The sequence below is a fragment of the Aquarana catesbeiana genome, linkage group LG01 (assembly GCF_042186555.1).
Source record: "Aquarana catesbeiana isolate 2022-GZ linkage group LG01, ASM4218655v1, whole genome shotgun sequence".
NCBI lineage: Eukaryota > Metazoa > Chordata > Amphibia > Anura > Ranidae > Aquarana > Aquarana catesbeiana.
Genome location: NC_133324.1, coordinates 915,958,592 through 915,980,076, shown reverse-complemented (window position 1 = coordinate 915,980,076; position 21,485 = coordinate 915,958,592). Strand labels below are relative to the sequence as shown.

Below are 21,485 nucleotides of genomic sequence, written 5' to 3'. Positions count from 1 at the left end.
CAGAGTGGCCCCGATCCTCCTTTTTTGGGGTCCCCCAGTGGTGCTCCTGGCTCCTCCTCTTCTTGAGTGCCCCATCGGAGAAGCGCTCTCCCTCGGGGCACCCGTGCGGGCATGCTCCTGTGTCCTGCTGCTGCGTCCATTGACACAGACACCAGGACTCAGCTCCGCCCCCCAGCTCCCGCATAATTGGATTTGATTGACAGCAGCAGGAACCAACGGCTGCGCTGCGTTCAATCTTTCCAATCAGAACCCGAGACACTGACTGGAGCTGGTGTGCTCGCCTCCGGTGCTGAAAACACCGGGTTCAGGTTCAGGTAAGTAAAAGGGGGGCTCTAAGAGGTTTACAAGAGGGGGCTCTAAGAGGTCTACAAGAGGTTTTTCACCTCAATGCATAGAATACATTGAGGTGAAAAACCGCAAGGGTTTACAACCCCTTTAAAGCCTGCCGAATTTCCTTTCTACAGGCAGCAAGACGTGGTGGAAGAGGGGCTGAGGCAGAATGGGCTTTCATATGTTGGGCCTCCAATTCAGCTATCTCTTTGTGTAATTGCGATATGCTATGCAGCCTTTGTTTCCTTTCCCGAGAGGCCCATTGTATTCATATACCCTTCATAAATGCCTTATTGGCACACCATACCATAGTGGAGGAACTATTTCCATCTTTGTTAAGAATGAAAAATTCCTTGATTTTACCCTCCAGCTCTGGTCTATGTTGAGGATGAGACAGAATAAATGTGTTATTATGCCACAATGCAATATTGGAACCTTTGTCTGAGTCCATGATATCTAATGTTATTGGAGCATGGTCAGACCATGTGATATTGTGGATGCACACTTTAGACACACGCTGTAATAAATGTTTATCCATGAGAAAGAAATCAATCCTAGAATAGCTATTATGCACAGCAGAATAGTAGGTAAAATCCTTCTCTGTGGTATGAAGGCAGCGCAAGGGATCATAAATGTCCTCCTTAAAGCAGAGTGGGCCTAAATCCTGCCGCCTCCTCATAGCACTAGAAGAGGAATCCATATCAGCATTCAACACCATATTATAATCACCACAAATTATTATATTGCCCTTATGCATTGGCTTAGCTAGCTTTAAAACTTTACAAAAAAAACTTCATAGCGCATTTGTTAGGAGCGTACAGATTCACCAGACTATATTTTGTTGAACTCAGTCACATGATTATATTGCCCTTCTGCATTTGCTTAGCTAGTTTTAACACTTTACGGAAAAACTTCATAGGGCATTTGTTAGGAGCATATAGATTTAGTATTTTTGAACTCAGCCACTAATATGATATATCTACCTTGATCGTCAATGCGTTTGTGCATTAAGGTAAAAGCAACAGAGTCCTTTATGGCTACTAAAACTCCATTACGCTTGGTAGGAGCATTAGCTATGAAGAAGTAGGGAAACATCATATGGGAGCATTTAGTTGCTTTGACACAAGCAAAGTGTGTCTCCTGGACGCAAAGGATGTCGCATTGCTGAGACATGGCTTCCTTCAATAATGCTCTGCATTTAAAAGGACTATTCAGTCCTCGCACATTAAAAGACATCAGTTTAAGTGACATAGGAAACATACAAATTACCACTTTGCCATCTGGTAGTGGAGTCATAAAAGTCGGGAACTGGTGGACTGAAGGAAGATGGAAACCTGAAGCTTAAGTGCAGAACTAGATGCACTTTCATATAGTCATAGAACACAGAAAACAACAATATACAAAACTGCAATGGTTTCTTGTGAGCTGCCTTAAGAGATTTGAATACAGGAGTGCCCTGTAAATAAACATAGGGGGTAGAATTATAACATTTAGCCAAATAACGGGAAGTGTAACTTGTAAAGTACCGTATAATGAAAGCAATGCAAGCCACTCATTAAAGAAAATCTGGAGATAACACTCATAGCGTAACTTTCCAGATGTAATGCCGTGACAAGGACATCATACACGGGGGTTGCGCCAAATCGTGGGGTTCCTGGCTGGTGGAGGTGCGTTAGGATTGCCATCCTCATTGCTCTGTAAAAGGCTCCAATTGCGCAGAAGCTCCAGTCCCTTCTTCAGAGACATCCTTGAGAAGGATTTGTTTTCTTTCCAAGATTAGTTTGACCGGAAACCCCCATTTATAAACTATCCTATGGCCACGCACGATTTTAGTGATAGAAACTAGGTTGTTTCTCACCATCATAGTAGCCTGCATAAAGGGAGATACCCCCATAAAGGTCAGGTAAGAAAGGTTGTTGCCTTCAAAAACGCATCAACTGGTCCTTGATATGATAAAAGTGGAGCCTCGCTGTGATGTCTCTAGGAACTCTTTCAGGCAGGTGGGTGGGTCGGGGCAGCCTGTGAGCCCTGTCAATAGTGACGTCATTGGGAGTCTGTGAGGGGAGAAGATTCAAAATCAATTTTTGTAAAGAAGGACGGAGGTGTGCTGCCTTAATAGATTCTGGGATCCCCTAAAACTTAATATTGTTCCTCTTGGATCTATCCTCTAAGTCGGCCACTTTAAGTTTGAGGACCATAAGCTCCTCCTCAACTTCAAAATGGGCATCAACTAGCTCATTATGGGCTTGGGTGAAATCTCCCATGTTATTTTCCACATAGTCTACCCTGTCTCCCAGAGCTTTAAGGGTAGAAACCATAAAGTTGGCCATATCATGTTGAAGCGCTCCCCTGAGAGATAAACACATATTTTTTAGCGATGTATTGAGAACAGGCTGCCCTGATGTTGGAAAGGCATCCAATTGCTCCTCACCTTGTGCATCTTCCATATCTTGTCTGTCTCATATCAGGTGCCTGTTCCCCCTCTGCTGCAAGCCTTATCTTTTTTTCTAGCGGGCTGTTGGTTGCTGAAGAAGTAGCGTAGTTACCTCTACCCAGTGTCTCATCAGAGGCTGTGTCGCTGTGGTGGTTGGACATAGCTGCCTCTGAAGACAATGCAGGGCTCATGGCTTCTGCGCCATCTTGGCTGAGCCTGCTGTCGTCTGGGTGAAGAAGCCTATCAGTTTTCTCGGGCCATCCCAGTTTTTCCTTCTGCCCATCGTGACCAGCTGGGTCCCTGCTATCTCCTCTGTCCTCGGAGCTGCTTGGTGCACGTGTACTGCAGCTGTGAGTAGCTTTGTACCTCCCAAAGCCTTGGAACTCTCTCCTCACACTACCATGTGCCCCGGCTGCCATGTCTGCCCCTGCTGTACTGTATTTTTGTGCCTCGTCATAGCACAGCTGATGATAGTCAGGTTTAGGGTCAGATAATTAGGCTTAATTTGCAGTAGTAGAGATTTTGTGGGGGAGATTTTCCTGCTAGACGTGTAATTTGTTTCGTTACTAATCGAAATTCAGACCAATCACAATAGTAATAAATTTCAACAAATCCAAAATAAATTGTGATGAAACAATTATTTCATTTGTATTCATTAGTTTAATTTGAATGTTTGAAGCATCCAAAATAATGTAACAACATAACGAATGATTGGAATTGATTTGGATCCATTTTGTTTTATGTTGCATGAACATTTTTTATTATTATAAAAAAATACAATATATATAAAATGGAAACATATTGCAAAAAGGGTATAAAAGTGAAATAAAATGATAAATCCTACTTATTGGGTTAAGGTTAGATGGAGGTTGGTCCATCAGAATCATAACATAAAGAATAAATCCAAAATTAATTTTGTTTAATTCCTTATGTTATTATTCAGAGATTCTAAAGGATCCACCTCCATCCAACCCAAACCGAGTGCATATGTAATCTCCCACCATAACAAATTAACAGGATAAGACGAGTATAGCCAATCTTCCGAAATAACTTCTGAAATACAAATCAATTCGGAACAACGATTATAAACGAATTCGAATATACAAAATTAATCCAAATATACAAAAAAATTCCAAAAACGAATCATTATAACTTAATGAATATGACAAAATAAAATTATTAACTTAACGAAATGAGTCAGAACCAAATAATTTTTTCTGTCAGGCACGTCTCTAATTTCCTACCTTGAGAATTCAACAGAAAATTTGAAGAAATCTCTCCATAGTGATGCAAAGCCCTCTTAGACAGTTGTCACCAGAAAATGTTCCCATTATAACATTTCCCCTATGGGGACAAAAAACCCTCAACACTCTTTACAAAGCTAAATATATATATATATATATATATATATATATATATATATATATATATATATACACAGTATGTCACAAAAGTGAGTAAACCCCTCACATTTTTGTAAATATTTTATTATATCTTTTCATGTGACAACACTGAAGAAATGACACTTTGCTACAATGTAAAGTAGTGAGTGTACAGCTTGTATAACAGTGTAAATTTGCTGTCCCCTCAAAATAATTCAACACGCAGCCATTAATGTCTAAACCACTGGCAACAAAAGTGAGTACACCCCTAAGTGAAAATGTCCAAATTGGGACCAAAGTGTCAATATTTTGTGTGGCCACCATTATTTTCCAGCACTGCCTTAACCCTCTTCGGCATGGAGTTCACCAGAGCTTTACAGGTTGCCACTGGAGTCCTCTTCCACCCCTCCATGACGACAATACAGAGCTGGTGGATGTTAGAGACCTTCGGCTCCTCCACCTTCCGTTTGAGGATGCCCCACAGATGCTCAATAAGGAGACATGCTTGGCCAGTCCATCACCTCAGCTTCTTTAGCAAAGCAGTGGTTGTCTTGTTGTTGTTGTAAGCTGTTGGAGAAAATGTCTAATTTGCAGGTAACTTTAATGCTCCCTAAGGGGGATATCGTGTGAGGAACGTAAAGCCGCGAAAGAGATGATCTTGGTTGGGGTGAAAAACGAATGGATATCTATGAAGCCATTATCGGACCACCACTTAAACTGCAGTGGATTATCACAACCTGGTTGAAATAAAGGGCAGTGGAGGAGACGAAGTAGTGGGAGATGAGGAGAAATTAGGCCTGCTGAGTACTTAACCGCATCCCACAGTTTGAGGGAATGAGCTAGACAGGGACCTATGGTAGGGGGGCGATGTGCTTTAGGAAGCCAAGGAAGAGAAGCTAGAGGCGTTGGGTGTGCGTCGACTAAATCAATGGTGGCCCATAGTGGCATTTGTTGCTTTTCATTAAGGTGAGATAATGCGGCGATACCCGCAGCTATATAATATGCTTGCAGATTAGGAACTGAAAGGCCACCATTGACTTTGGGCGCGTAAAGCACTTGTCTCTTGATCCTGGGCCTCTTGGGGCCCCATATAAACTGCATAATTTTAGGTTGATGTATTCGAATGATATGGGGGGGCACTTGAACTGGCAAAACTCTAAAATAATAGAGCAATTTAGGGAGGTACGTCATGCGTACCGTCGCTATTCTGCCGAACCAAGAAATCGGAAGTGTGGACCAAGAGGCAAGCATAGCCTCCAGCTTTCGGAAAAGCGGAGGAAAATTGGCTTGATATAATCCCGAGTACTTCAGGGTAAGTTTAATACCCAAATAGGGTAGTGAGGTTAACCACTGAAATGAAAATGCCGATTGCAGGGCTTCTAATTCCGGGGGCCGAAGGTTGATAGACATCGCTTTAGATTTTGCCGGTTTAACTGAAAGGCCCGATTTTTATATATATATTTTTTAACACACATTGATAGCATCATTTACTGTACATCATAGTGGCCTCTTGTACATGGATATCCAAAATAATAATAATAATAATAAAAAAATATCTTTTAACTACACATCTATCGTACATTGCTGTATCTGAGGACTCCCTGGACTACAAAAAGATTTTAGGACAAAAAGTGGCTGAGCATAGTTCACTGAAAGCACCAATATAACAGTTTTATAACTTGCAGTTATTCTTCAATAATAAAACACAAATCTGTCATGCTGTTCAAGATGTTACCCACCAGCGGTGTCCCATTAATTAGGGAGCTTGTTTTGCCCAGAGTATTTATCCCTAAAGCTTCTCTAACAAAAAATCCCTTGGCTGTCCACAGTTGATATCATTTCAAACACCGTTATCCAAATTTGTTCAAAACGACAAGCATCTGATATGATAAAAATCTAGCTGGAAAACGTATTGATCCTTGCTTAGAGGGCACAGCTAATAAAATGGCCAGACTGCCTTTCCTGAGGTTGCTGTAAAATTGGACATGAAGTGAGCTCTGTGCTAAATGAGAGTAACAAGGTGGCAGGCGACCAGTGTCTATCAGCCATTCAGCCAATTGCTTTTCAGCGCTTTTGATAAAGGTCGCGGGATAAAGTAATTGAAGCCCAGAAGTCAGCATGCTTCTGATTCATTGCAACATAACGAATGACAACTCAAATATTTCCAGCGAATACCCAGTGTAATTTGCAATCTAAAGAAAATGCAGAAGAGATTGAGTTATAGATCTTAATAAATGTTTGGAGGCTTGGTTAATTATGGTTCAATATCTCCCACTCAGACATCACTGAGTATCATAACTCAACAGCGAAGTCCATTTGAGTCCACTCCAAGTTACATTGCTGATGGTTTGCAGCAATAAAGGACAGAGAGACGGCATCATTACAAAGCTCTCCCAGTTACAGAGTAAATAAACAGTTCTTTGGATCTTCTTAGTGCACGGTCTAAGACCATGGTCCTCAACCCTGTCCTCAAGTGCCCCCAACAGGCCATGTTTTGGGAATTTCTCTTAGATAAAATAGCTGTCCAAAATACCAAGCCATTGACTCTGATTTAAAGCACCTGTGCAAGATAAAGGAAATCCTGCAAAGATGGCCTGTTGAAGGTACTTGAGGACAGGGTTGAGAACCACTGGTCTAAGAGATCTTTGCAATGTAGCAGAAAGAGGCTTTTGTAAAAAGGATTGTGGTCTTGCTGTGTCACAAGGGGTGACGGCCATCTAATATGCAGGACAGACGCTAGAGTGGTGCAAGTCCAACCACAGATGGACAGAGCAAACAGCAAGCAAGCTGATCATACTGACCAAACAGCAAGCAAGCTGACCATAAGTCAGCAGGCTTACGATCAGACCAAGAATAAACAATTTGATCAATCTGATCAATTACCCTCCATGTTACCCAAACCCTAACCCTGACTGTAACCATAACACCAATTCTCCTTGTAACCCTAACAGTAGCCCTCACTATAACCCCAACATTAACTTTCACTGCAAACTGTAACAAAAACCCTCCCTATAACCCCAACATTAATCCCCACACTATTCCGCCTTGGACCCTTAAAGAATATGTAAACCCAACATTGATATTCTTAATATGTGCCTGCTTTATCATGTACTTGTGTGAAAAAGTAAAGACAATAAAAAAAATATTCTCAGTGTTACCCTTCTCTGTCTAAATATAATACAAAAGCTAAAAATATCTGAAAATAAAGGTCCACGGAATGGTATAGTGCAGTGGTCATCAACCCTGTCCTCAGGGCCCACTAACATGCCAGGTTTTATGTATTACCTTGGGGAGATGCAGACCAGAATACTGCAATCACTGAGCTGCAAATGATATCACCTGTGATGTATTTCAGTTATCTTGCAAACCTGGCCTGTTAGTGAGCCCTGAGGACAGGGTTGATGACTACTGGTATAGTGCATAGATAGAGAACATAAACATCAGGGGCATAGACCTTCATACAAGTCCAGAAATTGCATGAGGAAGGAGATATGGCTAGCCTTCGAAGTGAGTTCCTAATGGCTGTTCCTCCCCGGGGCCTGACAGGTGGTTTTCCGGCTCCTTCCCCAGTGTCCTCTGACACGCTCCACCATTGGAGCTCTCCCCGGTTACACACCACTTTGAATCTGTCACTCTTGTGAATGGAGCCTTATATGTATTTTTTAAACTTGTTTGAATAAAACTGTGCTACACCAAGTGGTCGCTCGGCGCCTTTCTCCCCCTTCCCTCTTGTATGAAAGAGTATCCTGTTGTCTTTGTATTGCTTCCTTGTATGTAAGCCTTGGTGTTCTTGCCGGTCCCTCTGCTTTCCTACTAAAAACTGACCACACTAGGAATGAAAGCACAGAGTTGTCAGTTTTCTAGCTGTGCCTGGAACCCAGCCTGCTCTCCTCCAATCATCAGAATTGTCCTGACACGCCCCCCTGGGAAGACCAGTGTACAGCTGTTTCTCCTTCCCTGCTTCTTATGCAGCTGAGAACAAAGGTTATGTGATCACTTATAAAAAAGGAAGAAAAAAAAGGTGAGGGTTCACTTATACTTGAACACTAATCATCATTGTAACTTTAACACTAATCCTTCCTGAATCCTTAACACTAGCCCTATTTGTAACCCCCACACTAACTCGCCATGTAAGCCTTACACTAAAGCAGGTCCAGGGGCGGACTGACAACTCATGGTGCCCCCGAGCAATAGGAGATCATGGGGCCCCCGGGCAATAGGAGAAGATTATGGGACCCCCGGGCAATAGGAGATTATGAGGCCCCCAGGCAATAGGAGATTATGGGGTCCCCAGGCAATAGATTATGGGGCCACACAGTATACACACACACACATACAGTATACACACACACAGACACACAATATACACACACAGTATACACACATAGAATACACATACACACATTGAAAAGGTACTGGAGAGGCGGGGCAGGTATAATCTTGTGATTTTTAAAAAAACACAGATTTTTACATACTGTCCCTGGTTTTATTGAGGCTGGCAACCCTGATGGGGCCCCTTAGTGGCATGGGGCCCTCGGGCAGTGCCCGAGTGCCCGAATGGTCAGTCCGCCCCTGAGCAGGTCATAGATTGTGCAATTTTCTTTCCTTTCACCATGGGTGAATTGCTTGATTCTCCCATCAACACTGAGTGTATTGATGGGGGAATCCCCCCCGCAGCACTATTGTGTTCTGCCGACAGCGCAAGGTTCCTTACCTGCTGGCAGAACACAATGATTAGTGTTGCCAGTTATACCTGGCAGCACTATTCTGTCAGGAAAAAAACTGAGAGAGTGCCAATACATGGATCGAAATTGGCCAGTTCCTGCTGAAACCAGACAAATTTTGATCTATGTTTGGCTGGCATAAAGCTTTCGTTACCCCAACACTTCATATTCCTGATATGTGCGTGTTGTACTATGTACTTGTATGAGAAAGTCTCCTGTTCTCTTTGTATTGCTTCCTTTATGTGAAATGCCCGGTGTTCCTGCTAGTCCACTTCCTTTCCTATTAAAAACTGACCACACTAAGCAAGAGATCCTACCGTGGTATGTTCTCTAGCTTTGCTGGGAACTCAGTATGCTCTCCTCCAATGATCAGACTTGTCCTGACACAATCAAAGTTGTCAGGAGTGACAGACACTATCTTACAACGATTCATTGGTATGTACGGAATTAACATGAAATAATACAATGTTCCTTTTTCAGCTAAAGGTACTAGAACCATATTTAATATCTACAGGGACCAAGGAATTAAGCAGCAACAAAGATTTGTGGTCATGGAAAGTGGCGGCTGGTGCATAATTTTCTTGGCCCGTAGCCCTCACCCAGCAGCCCACCCACCGGCGTTTGATCAATCACCCCTTGCCCGTCAGGCCCCCTGCCAGCCCCACACTTACCCCATCCAGGTCGTGGCTTCGGCGGCTCCCCCCCTCCCGCATCTCCTCCCGAGTCCCCGGCGGTTGCTTCTCCTCCCAGCCAATCAGGACTTAGGACTCATAGCCAATTTGGTCTTACGATGGGAGGAGAATCAGGAAGACAATAGTGAATATTAATTCTCTATGGTCACACAACTGGGTGGGCTCAGGGTGTAGTGCTCTGCGCCCCGAGCCCACCATTTTTTGAAGCCAATTAGAGCCTCAGGTTTTAATCATGTGCTACTATAAAAATAAATCATTGAAATCCATGCGTCAGGTGGCCTGTATGACGATTAGGGGGCCGGGCGCAGGGATTAGGGGGGGTGGCACCCCTGCACCCCTAGTGGAGTGGCTGCCACTGGAAGGAAAATGTAGAATAATGGCCTTGGTGGACATTTAATCAAACTTCAACACCCATTCTACTAAAGTTTAAATAATGAGGAATACGTTTGCTCACCTAACTCTTTAGAGAGCTCAATGTATCTGTAACACTCTGTGACTCTTGTATATTAGACACAAATGTGAATGCAAAACCTTTTCGCACCTATACAGCAATTCTGATGGTATACAGAGGAGGTATCAGATAGGGACTTACCAGAGACAGAAAGAAAGTCGTCTACAGATGTGATGTCATCTACAGCCTCTGTAAGAACTCGGACCTGCTTTTCCCATTGGTCTTTAAATACATCCATATTATCCTGAGCCACTTTACTCATGGGCCTGGCAGCCAATGTCAGTGCAGCATTGATCACCTGCAAGAAGAAAAAGGCATTGAGATCCCACAACACATTATCCATTACCTGCCAAACAACCATCACTACGTCTGTACAGTACATACTATGCATGCAGCAAGTCTGTGCATATCAAGTGATCGACCAAAAATTATACCAACAGCCGCCACTGATAGTGGAATTGTGTGATTCAAGTTTGCAATTTTGTTTTAACGTAACCCCCCTGAATATCTAATGCTGGCTTATTTGTGTAAATTATATTATGCAGTAATCTAAACCTAATGGGATTGATTTACCAAAACTGGAGAGTGCAAAATCTGGTGCAACTCTGCATAGAAACCAATCAGCCTCCATTTTTTTTTTTTGGTCAAAGCTTAATTGAAAAAGCTGAAATTAGAAGCTGATTGGCTACCATGCACCAGATTTTGCACTCTCCAGGTTTAGTAAGTCAACCCAAATGTATGCCAGGAGAAGAAATGAATTTAGTTTGTGCTCTTTCAAGATGTCAAGCCTTGTGAGATTTCAAGTTGAGGTGTGAAGGTCACCAATGTATGGAGTGTGCTGACCTCTCCTGGAAATACAAGTTCCGGGTAGCCAGCAGAAATTCGGCTACCATGCTGATTTGAAAACTTCAGGACTTTTTGTCACTTACTCGAAAACCTGCCTATATTCGGGAGAAAGCATTGCATATTGCTAAGATCGACCCTTATTTAGCTGCAAGAAATTACAACTCCCTTCACCAAAACAGAAGCAGCTGAGAGTTATTTGACTGAGTCATGCCTGTGCTCAGGAACAAGAGATATGCCCCTAGAGTCAACAGCACTTCTCAGTTCCAAAATACAACACTGGTATTTAGTCATGGCTTGCTGATTAATTGTTTTCATTATAACACAAGAAAAATATCAAGCATAAACCAACATTACATACTAGCTAACAGTGTAGTTAATTATTAGGCGAGCCATTGATCCCTATAAAGAGATCAAGTCAATCTTCTCCCTGCAATAGAAGAGGTATGTAGCACTGTCCCCGTAGGGATCACTGAGTATAGATTTCCCTGGGCCTCCCTCTGATTATCCTGCAGCCAGATGCTTGGGTATTTTCACACGACCAGATGCACACTCATCCACTCGTAATCCAATGACCAGTCTAGGGGATTTGTTTTTTTGTATTTATTGAAAGAACCTGGATAGGAGAAGGGATTAGTGGGATTAACTATGCGCAGATGAGGACAACTCTCACTTGGTTGAACTAAAAAGCAGACCCTCTGCTGAACTATAGAGCCTTTGTTTTTTCTGACAGCAGACTCAATCAACTCTGATTCTGCGGGACACTAACCATTATCCCCTATAGCTGGCACCCATCCACTGACTTTACTAGCTTGCAGGGATGGCCCTCACAGAACAGGCCCCTAGACTTAGGTCTATACTCACAGTAGCCAGGAACAGATCCTTCTAGGTGGGTCTCCCTCCCAGTCAGCTCTGTAGGACATCTGGGTTGCAGCTTCTGCGACTCTGGCCCTCAGGTCAACTGCCTGAGGTGGCATGGCAGCCTGTACAGAGGAGGGGCAGCAACCCCCCCTTCCTCTGGGACCCCGTTCTCCAGCCAAAGACCCTGTGCACATGCGCTCTCTTGGTATTAATACAGTCACCCAGCATGCCTTGAAGCACCTTCCTCTGTCAATGGCCAGGGCTGTATCTACACCCATGTTCCCATTTGTCAGGTTTCCTCCTGCTCTCCAATATGCCCCTTCCTATTGGACCAATGTGAAACAGGCAGACAACATGATCAGCATCTGAGCAGACCCTATCAATGGATCACTGCTTCCTGTTAGGCAGAGAGCACCTAAATTTTGCCTGACAGTCCCCCTGTTAAGCAGGGAAACCCACAAACTATGCACTCGCTCGGCACCTACCTAGTAGGGTGCTACAGGTATTATATGATATCTCCTGTGGCCTACATCTCAGACCTTCGTTTGGTTCGAGCACTGCAGTCTCTGCCAGGCTCTTCAGCATCTGACACTTCTAGGAGTGTCAGATGCTTGTGCCCCCCAACATGTGCAATGTTTTCTTTATCCAACCTCTAAGTCACTATAGGACACAGCTGTGATGAAGGAACTACAGAACATGGTGGCGCACATACAGTAGGTATCTAACACACCCGGAAATACCAAACTGCTGGAGAATCTCATGAAGGCTAGAATTTCAAAATAAAGCACAATTAGCAGACTGAGCTGGAATGGAGCAAAGTTGCTTTATAGGGAACATATAGTCAATTATTAACAGAGATTAGCTTGAAAGAAATATTGTAATTAAAAGTGTCTATGTAATGTTAGTTACTTTGTTACATATGCTGACTTCTGCTCTGCCATGCTATATAATGGTTTTATTTTATGGCTCAAGTTAATTGGTTGCCTTTCTGGGGTTGTTCCCTTTTTCACTTTGCAAGAGAATTTTCCCCAAAGCTTAGTGAAGGTGGATAAATTTGACTTTCCAAAGAATTCCCAATTACGAGCAAGGAAAATAAAAAAAACAGCATTTTTGCTTGCACATAATTGAATGATGAAAGTCGCAATCACTAAAAGCACTGGGGAAATTTCCCTTGCAAAATGCAACTTTCCTTGCAATGCAAACAACCTATTTGTCTTAATTAAGTCAACCTCACTGTGTCACTGATATCTTATCACAACAGTTGTTAAATGAGAGCTCCAAGCTGTATCTTTGGAAAGGACAGTGGGAGTTAAGTAAGAATGAGCTTCGAGTTCGAGTCGAACTCATGTTCGCCTTCGCGGAACACCCTTTAAAAGTCTATGGGAGAAATCAAAAGTGCTAATTTTAAAGGTTTATATGCATGGTATTATCATAAAAAGTGTTTGGGGACCTGGGTCCTCCCCCAGGCGACATGAATCAATGCAAAAATAAGTTTTAAAAATGGCCGTTTTTTCGGGAGCAGTGATTTTAATAATGCTTAAAGTGAAACAATAAAAGTGTAATATTCCTTTAAATTTTGTACCTGGGGGGTGTCTATAGTATGCCTGTAAAGGGGCGCATGTTTCCCGTGTTTAGAACAGTCTGACAGCAAAATGACATTTCAAAGGAAAAAAAGTAATTTAAAACTCGCGGCTATAATGAATTGTCGGTCCGACAATATACATAAAGGTTCATTGATAAAAACGGCATGGGATTTCTCCACAGGGGAATCCGAACCAAAATTTTTTTTAAAAATGGCGTGGGGGTCCCCCTAAATTCCATACCAGGACATTCAGGTCTGGTATGGATATTAAGGGGAACCCCGTGCCAAAATGAAAAAGAAAATGGCGTGGGGACCCCCCAAAAATCCATACCAGACCCTTATCTGAGCACGCAACCTGGCAGGCTGCAGGAAAAGAGGGGGTGAGGAGACAGCGCCCCCCCCTTCTGAACCGTACCAGGCCACATGCCCTCAACATTGGGAGGGTGCTTTGATAGGTACCACAAATAATAATTGTGTATAATATCAATAAGTGCACTTATGCTAATCAAATACAACCCGGGTCCCCGCGCTCACAAGCATTGCACATGTGCGTCTTTGATTTCTCGATACTAGCAGAGCTATTTTACCCTATGTCCTTGCAAGGATCGTTTTTGTACTGAATATTTTAATAAACTATCCAAGAAGTTCTACACCATTGGAGTCTCCTTTTTTCTCCCTTCTTATGCCGGACCTATGGAAACGTTTGCGATATAGGGATGGTCTCCCGGGAACGCGCCGTTTAGGTGCTTTTCACTCATGCCCCTGTTTTGACCCCCCTGAACAAGGGCATCGCAGGCTTTCTGGTAAGCCTCCACTTTTTTACTCTCAGGTGACGGGCAGCACTGGTGGAAAAAAGTTTAAATCCAGGGTCTCCTATTGGATATTTACCATCTGGATATCTTTATTCACAAACTATTTTTTCTACAATTTTTTCACAATTTTTCATGGTTTTGTGTTTTAGCTACGCACTGTTTATTTGTTTCAATGGACGTTTACATTTTTGCTTGTATTTGATTAGCATAATTGCACTGTTGCATTGTTATCGTTCGTATTTGATTAGCACAATTGCACTTATTGATATTAGACACAATTTTATTATTTGTGTGTAGCGCTGGTAGATTTTTCAATCTACTGCTTATAGGTAAATTTAGTGTTCTGTACATAGTTCAGATTCAATCTAATGTTATATTAGCCTCTGTTCCAGCTTGGCTGTGTTGCGTGCAGTTCCACATTGTTCCTGTGGGTGTCCTTATCATAGGTCAGTGTTGGAAAGCAACAGGCTAGGTTAGTGAGAGAGACCTATCCGGGCAGGCAGAGATTTAATCCTAAACTGAGGATACATTCATTCTAAAGAGTTAAATTCCTTGATGCTACGCCAAGAAAAGGTTTTTGAACTTCCCTGCAACTCTCCTTCTACCTCTTTCCTGCTACTTCTTCCAGTTATCTCCCATTAAAGCATTGGAAATGTACTCAAGTGACTGGTGCCTACATTGTCTTATAGTAAGCTCAACAGGGACCCCTAGACCCGGTATTGGTGAAATTACAGGTAACAAGGTGACGGTAACAGCCTGCTTTAAATCAGCAGCTCCACCGTGAGTTAGTGCTACATGTGGTACCTATCTAGTGCTGCACTCATTATTTTATCTTTATTCCTTGTGCCCTTATATCGGGGTTACAGTGCTCAGCTGCAGGATATTTTTAAAAAAAAATTTTTTGTTATTTTCACCAATATATTTTCATTTCACATTTTGTGCACCTAGTGCAATTCTTTTTCTTTTATATTTTTAAAAGTTTATCACAACATTGCTCAGTGCTGAGAGATAAAAGGAAACATTGTATCAATTGGTTCTTTTAGATCAAAGGGTTGAACTTCGGTCTGTAAATGAGGTCAGTTTAACCACTTAAAGACCTAAACCTCTTTCTGACACTTGTTGCTTACAAGTTTAAATCAGTATTTTCTGCTAGAAAATTACTTATAACCCCCAAACATTATATAAATATATATATTTATTTATTTTTAGCAGAGACCCTAGAGAATAAAATGGTGGTCATTGCAATATTTTATGTCACACAGTATTTGTGCAGTTTTTTGGGAAATAATACATTTCAATTAAGTAAAAGATAAATAAACAGTAAAGTTAGCCCAATTTTTCTGTATAATGGGAAAGATGATGTTACGCCGTGAGAATCATGAGAGAATCGTGATCTTTATTCTAAACAAAAAAAATAGCGATTCTCTTTTTATCCATAATCTGCAGCTCTACTGGTCAGCATACCTCCCAACATTTTGAGATGAGATTGAGGGACACCTACTACCAAACGTATGTAGGTATAGGACACGCCCCCCTGCCGCACCCCCTTGAAGGAGAATTTACCCCCCCTCAAAAAAAAATAAAAATTAATTAAATCCGAAAGGGCTTTTTTTAACACTAAAATTCCTTTATATTGGCTTTTCAAATTTACAAATGCAGCAATTTAGAATTTGGATGAAAGGTTTAGCACCGGGAAAAACTTTTTGAAAGATAAAAAGTGCATTTTATATACAACTATATAGATCAGACCAAAATGAGGGACAAATGAGGAGGAATGAGAGACAGAGGGACAATGCTCCAAATCAGGGACAGTCCATCAAAATCAGGGACAGTTGGGAGCTATGTGGTCAGTGATGCATTAGGCAGTGAAATCAGAGGACAGTCATTACAGATAGGCAAGTTGCCTTTTCTGATATCCCAGATAAGAGCTGATAATTGCTGCACAGATACTTTTGCAATGACAAGTTGCCTTTAAGAGCCGCCATCAGTGAAATTCAAACCTGTACTGGAGAATTATTCTGGACAATGCTAATCTGAATATGATTTGTAGCTGCTACACTGTAATACAGTTTACGTGATCCCCCAGCAACCAGAGATCGTTCATATGACATCATTTACCAGTGTGTGGGAATAGCCAACAAATCCTATGAGAGCTGATTCATTAATAAAATCAAATGATTTTAAGACTTTGAATGTGGATGAACGGTTTTACCCAAAAATATCCAATAACCTCCAAATGATAAGAGTCAATTTTGTGTATCTGGATACATTTTTTGATTGAATAAGTTAAAGTACAACTAAAGGTAAAGCTTTTTTTTTTTGTTTTTTTTTTGTTTTTTGTTTTGTATACAGTATAAAGGGATTAGAAATTAGAAAGCATGTCCTTTTGCATAGCTATCTGTGCCCCTGTTAAGAAGATTCCTCCTCTCTATTTGTCCTGTTCACCATTATCATTGAAAGTGAAAGAAAACCCCACATTTGGGGACACAAGGGCCTGGGGGTTCCCCGAGGAACTCCCTTAATTTACAGGGATTTCCTTTCACTTCCTGTTTGGTTATGGGACTGGAAGTGAAGGGAAATCTCCGCAGATGGCGAAAAGAGGTAAAGAGCCTCTGACGTAGGCTTTTTACTACGTGATCAGCTCTGACCAATCACAACTGATCACAGTGTGTACCTGGGAAGTGACGGTAACCTTGGTTCATGCTGACATGGAGAGCCGATCGGCGGCTCTCCTGTCAGAGGGGGGTCTGAGTTGATAATCAGCGGAGGTGCCACCACAGCTGCCAATCAGTGCCCACCAGTCAGAGCCCACCAAAGTGCCAGTCAGTGCCCATCAAAGTGCCAATCAGTGCCCTGCAGTAACACCTGTCAGTGCCCATGTCAGATGCCAATCAATGCCCATGTCAGATGCCAATCATTCCCTTATCAGTGCTGCCTATCAGTGCCCATCAGTGCCATCTATTAGTGCCCATCAGTGCCACCTGTCAGTGCCAATCAGTGCTGCCCATCAGTGCGCCTATTAGTGCCCATCAGTGCCACCTATTAGTGCCCATCAGTGCCACCTATCAGTACCCATCAGTGCCACCAATCAGTGCCCATCAGTGCCACCAATCAGTGCCCATCAGTTCTGCATATCAGTGCCGTCAATCGGTGCTCATCAGTGCTACATATCAGTGCTGCCTATCATCAATTCTACATATTAGTTCCTCCTCATCAGTGCCCATCAGTGCCACCTTATCAGTGCCGCCTTATCAGTGCCCGTCAGTGCAGCCTCATCAGTGGCCTCCAGTGAAGGAGAAAACACAATTTTATAACAGAAACAAAGAAAATCTTTTTTTTTTTTTCAAAAATGTTTTGTCAAAAAATAAAAACCCCAGAGTTGATCGAATATCCCCAAAAGAAAGCTCTATTTGTGGGAAGAAAATAATAAAAATTTAGTTTGGATACAGTGTTACATGACCGCACAATTGTCATTCAAAGTGTGACAGCGCTGAAAGCTGAAGATTGTCCTGGGCAGGAAGGGGGAAAGTGCCCGGTATTGAAGTGGTTAAAGACACATACCTGTGGACACAAACTGTCAATCTGAGTGGCTGCCATTCGAACCAATTTCACACCATCTTCATTATTGGAAATTGAGCAAGCCAGGTTGGCAACCTGAAGGAACAGAACAGAGTAGAGGAATTAATAAAATGCTTGAAGTTGTTATAAAGACTGTTTTGTAAAAATTATTAGAAATAATAATAATTATTATATAAAGACAAGACAAGAGATCAGATCTACAGTTATCAGGAGAACAACAAAAGGAATAGCAAGGGCAATGTAACAGGATATAAATTTGTTCATGTTTAAAAAAACCTTTATACACTTTGACATGATGCAGCAATTTTCTTGTCATGGTATATTTTTGGTGAAACCAATGTTCACCAAGATTACAACACAAAAAAAAGAAGAATATTGATCTTGCTTCAAGATATTGTCATACAAAGAAATGTGAAATCTATAGGTTGACAGTTATCTCACAATGATCTAGAACAGCCTTTCCCAACCAGAGATAGGTGGAAGCTTAACGTTCCTTCATAGAATGCTAGGTGTTCTTTGAACAGTGGTCTCTTACAGTGGCTCTCCTACATCATGATGCCTGCTTAATTCCAACACCAAAGTAAGGCAGGAACTTTCCCAGTGATCACCAACATATGAATGAATGAATGAATGAATGAATGAATGATTTGTAAAGCGCTGCAAATGCGAACTGAATCGCCTCAAGGAAGGAGGAAATTCTTTACTGAACACCAATGTAAGGAGGAAATTCTTTTCTGGACACCTTTTAGGCAGGAGCAGTCTATTTTCTCCACTGCAGATGGCGCTCTTTTACACTGGCACTGCAGTTGGAGACGAAGTTAAGAGGAATACAGTTCCTCTATGGCAGTGATGGCGAACCTTGGCACCCCAGATGTTTTGGAACTACATTTTCCATGATGCTCAACTACACTGCAGAGTGTATGAGCACCATGGGAAATGTAGTTCCAAAACATTTGGGGTGCCAAGGTTCGCCATCACTGCTCTATGGTTTACTGGGTCACTGGGGAATCACCTGACTGGATGCTGACACCCCATGTGACTCGGCAAGCCATCTTGGGTCAGGCAAAGTCTATGTAAGACCCTGCTTCGCAGACTTGGAGCACTTTCTGTGAGTTGGTAGGGTAGAAATAGGTACCCCACTTGTTAGGGAAAGTACCAGCTTTAGGGAAAGCTTCCTAATGAGGAGGGAAAGCGTAGGGTCGCAACTACTTTAGACATCTGCCCACTTGGGCACTGGATGGCCAGGCCAAATTCCAACCTCTTAACAGATGCTGTCAACCTGGCTGATACCTATCATCCTCACCTTGTTGGAATTCATGAGTGTACCCAGTTGAGCAGGCATCCCTCTGTGTTGTTTTGAACTGTCGTTGCTTTACTTCAATACAAGTATTCCACTGCACGTGGAATTTTTTTTCATCATAGGAGATATCTGGACTTTACTTTCAATTTTAAAAATATATATCTTTGTGGTATTCAATTTTTCCACCTAAATAACGTTTTAAATAACGTAATGAGTATTTAGCGCAGTTTATTATTTTTACATTTCACTGCACGTGTCTGTATGAGTTCCTGCTGCCTCACACGCTGCCCCACAGGCTAGAAACCGCGGCCGCACATATGTGAACCCAGCCTAAGGGGGCATTTTTTCACTAACCACCAATGTAAGGGGGCAACTATTCAATGACTACCAATGTAAGGAGGCATTTCTTCACTGATCTCCAATGAAAGGGGATACTTTACCCCTGGCCATCAATATAAGGAACCATTTCTCCACTGACCAGCAATATAAGCAGCCATTTCTCCACTGATCACCAATGTAAGGGACCACTTCTCCACAGACCAGCAATGTAAGAAGCCACTGTTTCCTTGACCACCACTGTAGATACTTTTCTTTAACCACCAATGTAAATATCACCTTCTGTATTTATTTTCCGACCATTAAAGCGAATGCACAAGCAATTAAAAATATACCTAGTATACCTCTGCAATACATGCAAAATCCATCATGTTTTTTTGCTTTAATAAGAAGGTAAGCACATAAAAATACCTTCTGATCTGCCATAAATCTAGTGAACCCACTTTTTGAACAGACAATGCTGCCTTTGTTGAATTGAAATCCCAACCATCCCTGTCCCGTGTTCTACTCGGGGATTACAGAAACACCCCCTTAGGCAATAGAGGCAAGGAGAGGGGAAAGAAGAACTAGGTGGGGCTGACATCATTGCTTGGGATTTTAGTGCAACAGAAGCCGAGTTGTTAGTTCAAAAAATAATTTAGGAGATCTTTGAATTTCTGGTGGTATCAACAATCATTTCTCTGCACTCTGCACTTTAATATTGTTAGTTTCATTTCTTGATTATTACTAAAAATAATTGTTTCATTGATCAGGGAGGTAGAGTATAAATATGATCCATCTGCTTGTTAAATACATTATTTACGCAACTATGCTTTCAAAATTGTATCCAAATTAGAAAGTCTAACATCCATTTAACCAATTTTCCTAGACAGGAGAGGTCTACTAATGTAGCAGTAAAAGATGGGAGAGACTACAGATGAGAAAACGAAGGAATATGAAGGACTGGTTGGCTGAATCTGCAGACCCCAGGGATTGGGGTTAAAATTATAAATGGATAAAAAGGTCAAGTATCAACTTTGTCTTTAATGAGTTCTTATTCATCTGTGTCATAATACTGTATACTTTATATAGAGCCCTATAAGAAAAAAAAAAAGAGGAAATTGACTTCTGAAGAATACTTGAATGCTATCCAAGTAGACCAAGTGTTGCTGAAACGTTCAGAGCTGACATATATAAAAATAAAATGATCCACCTAGATATACAAGTTAATGTGGATAGCTCATGAATTACGTTATACATAAAGCCATAAGGTTCACACTCAGCATTCTAAAGATCCTATGGGAATTTTTATCTTTGGCTGATGGATTTCGTTAGAGCCCGAGGGAGGTCACTGAGTGCCAAGAATTGCACAGCCACCAGGATTTTCATGATTGTGTCATCTCTGAGCGAACATCTCAGTTTAGGAAGTAGATGGTGACCCTGGATACTGTCTGCCTATATCTTTTTGAAACGAACGACTGATACAAGCATTGTTAGGGAGAGTACTTGGATCTCTGTGCTAAGCAACAAAAAAAAAAACATAATAGTCAAGGTACTACAAGTTACTGCACTTCAGCTCAAGTCCATGTTCAATAAATTCAATAGGGGGGACAAAAATGGAGTCCCAAGAGAAAAATAATAAGGTATAGCCTGTTAGCTCCTAGAAACAAGACCTCGCTGACTACAAAGTATACGAAAAATGTCTACAGAGTTGAATGTCCAGCATTGTTTTGCTATTACTCTGGGCTTCTTCCAAAACAGGAAAGTATTATATATAATTATTAATTTTACTTTCAATAATTTTTATATTGAATACAATATATGTAGAACAGAAAAAAAAACAGACCATAGTACACTTGCACTTATATATACCCAATGACAAGGGAGTAAATATAAAAGTCTTCTTTAGAATAATGCTGGGTTCACACTAACTACGGCCACGTGTCCCAGAAGGGGGTCTGGTGTCCCCCACTCACTGTTTCAGGTCCAATTTTTTGCCTGAATTCGGACCTGAAACGGAGCCAAAGACGCACAGGACCATTTTCCAGTGCACCCGCGGCCACCCCGGAGATGGGAATTGAGAAACTCTCACCAATTGGCATAGGTGTGAACCCAGCCTTAAGCAAGAATTCCAGTGTAAATTACACTAATGAATATAATAATTTTTTTTTTTTACGCAG

At 41.8% G+C, this 21,485-nt stretch overlaps 1 protein-coding gene across 3 annotated transcripts in view; it reads right to left on the bottom strand.

Annotated features, from left to right (window-relative positions):
* The window catches only part of LOC141120431 (catenin alpha-2), an 863,441-nt gene that overhangs the window by 351,232 nt on the left and 490,724 nt on the right, over positions 1–21,485 (bottom strand). For all 3 annotated transcript variants that reach the window (XM_073611011.1, XM_073611012.1, XM_073611013.1), the window contains 2 exons: positions 17,673–17,765; positions 10,155–10,311 (listed from right to left, as the gene is read on the bottom strand). In XM_073611011.1, the coding sequence (XP_073467112.1) occupies positions 10,155–10,311; positions 17,673–17,765 (250 nt within the window). The remainder of the gene's footprint in view (positions 1–10,154; positions 10,312–17,672; positions 17,766–21,485) is intronic.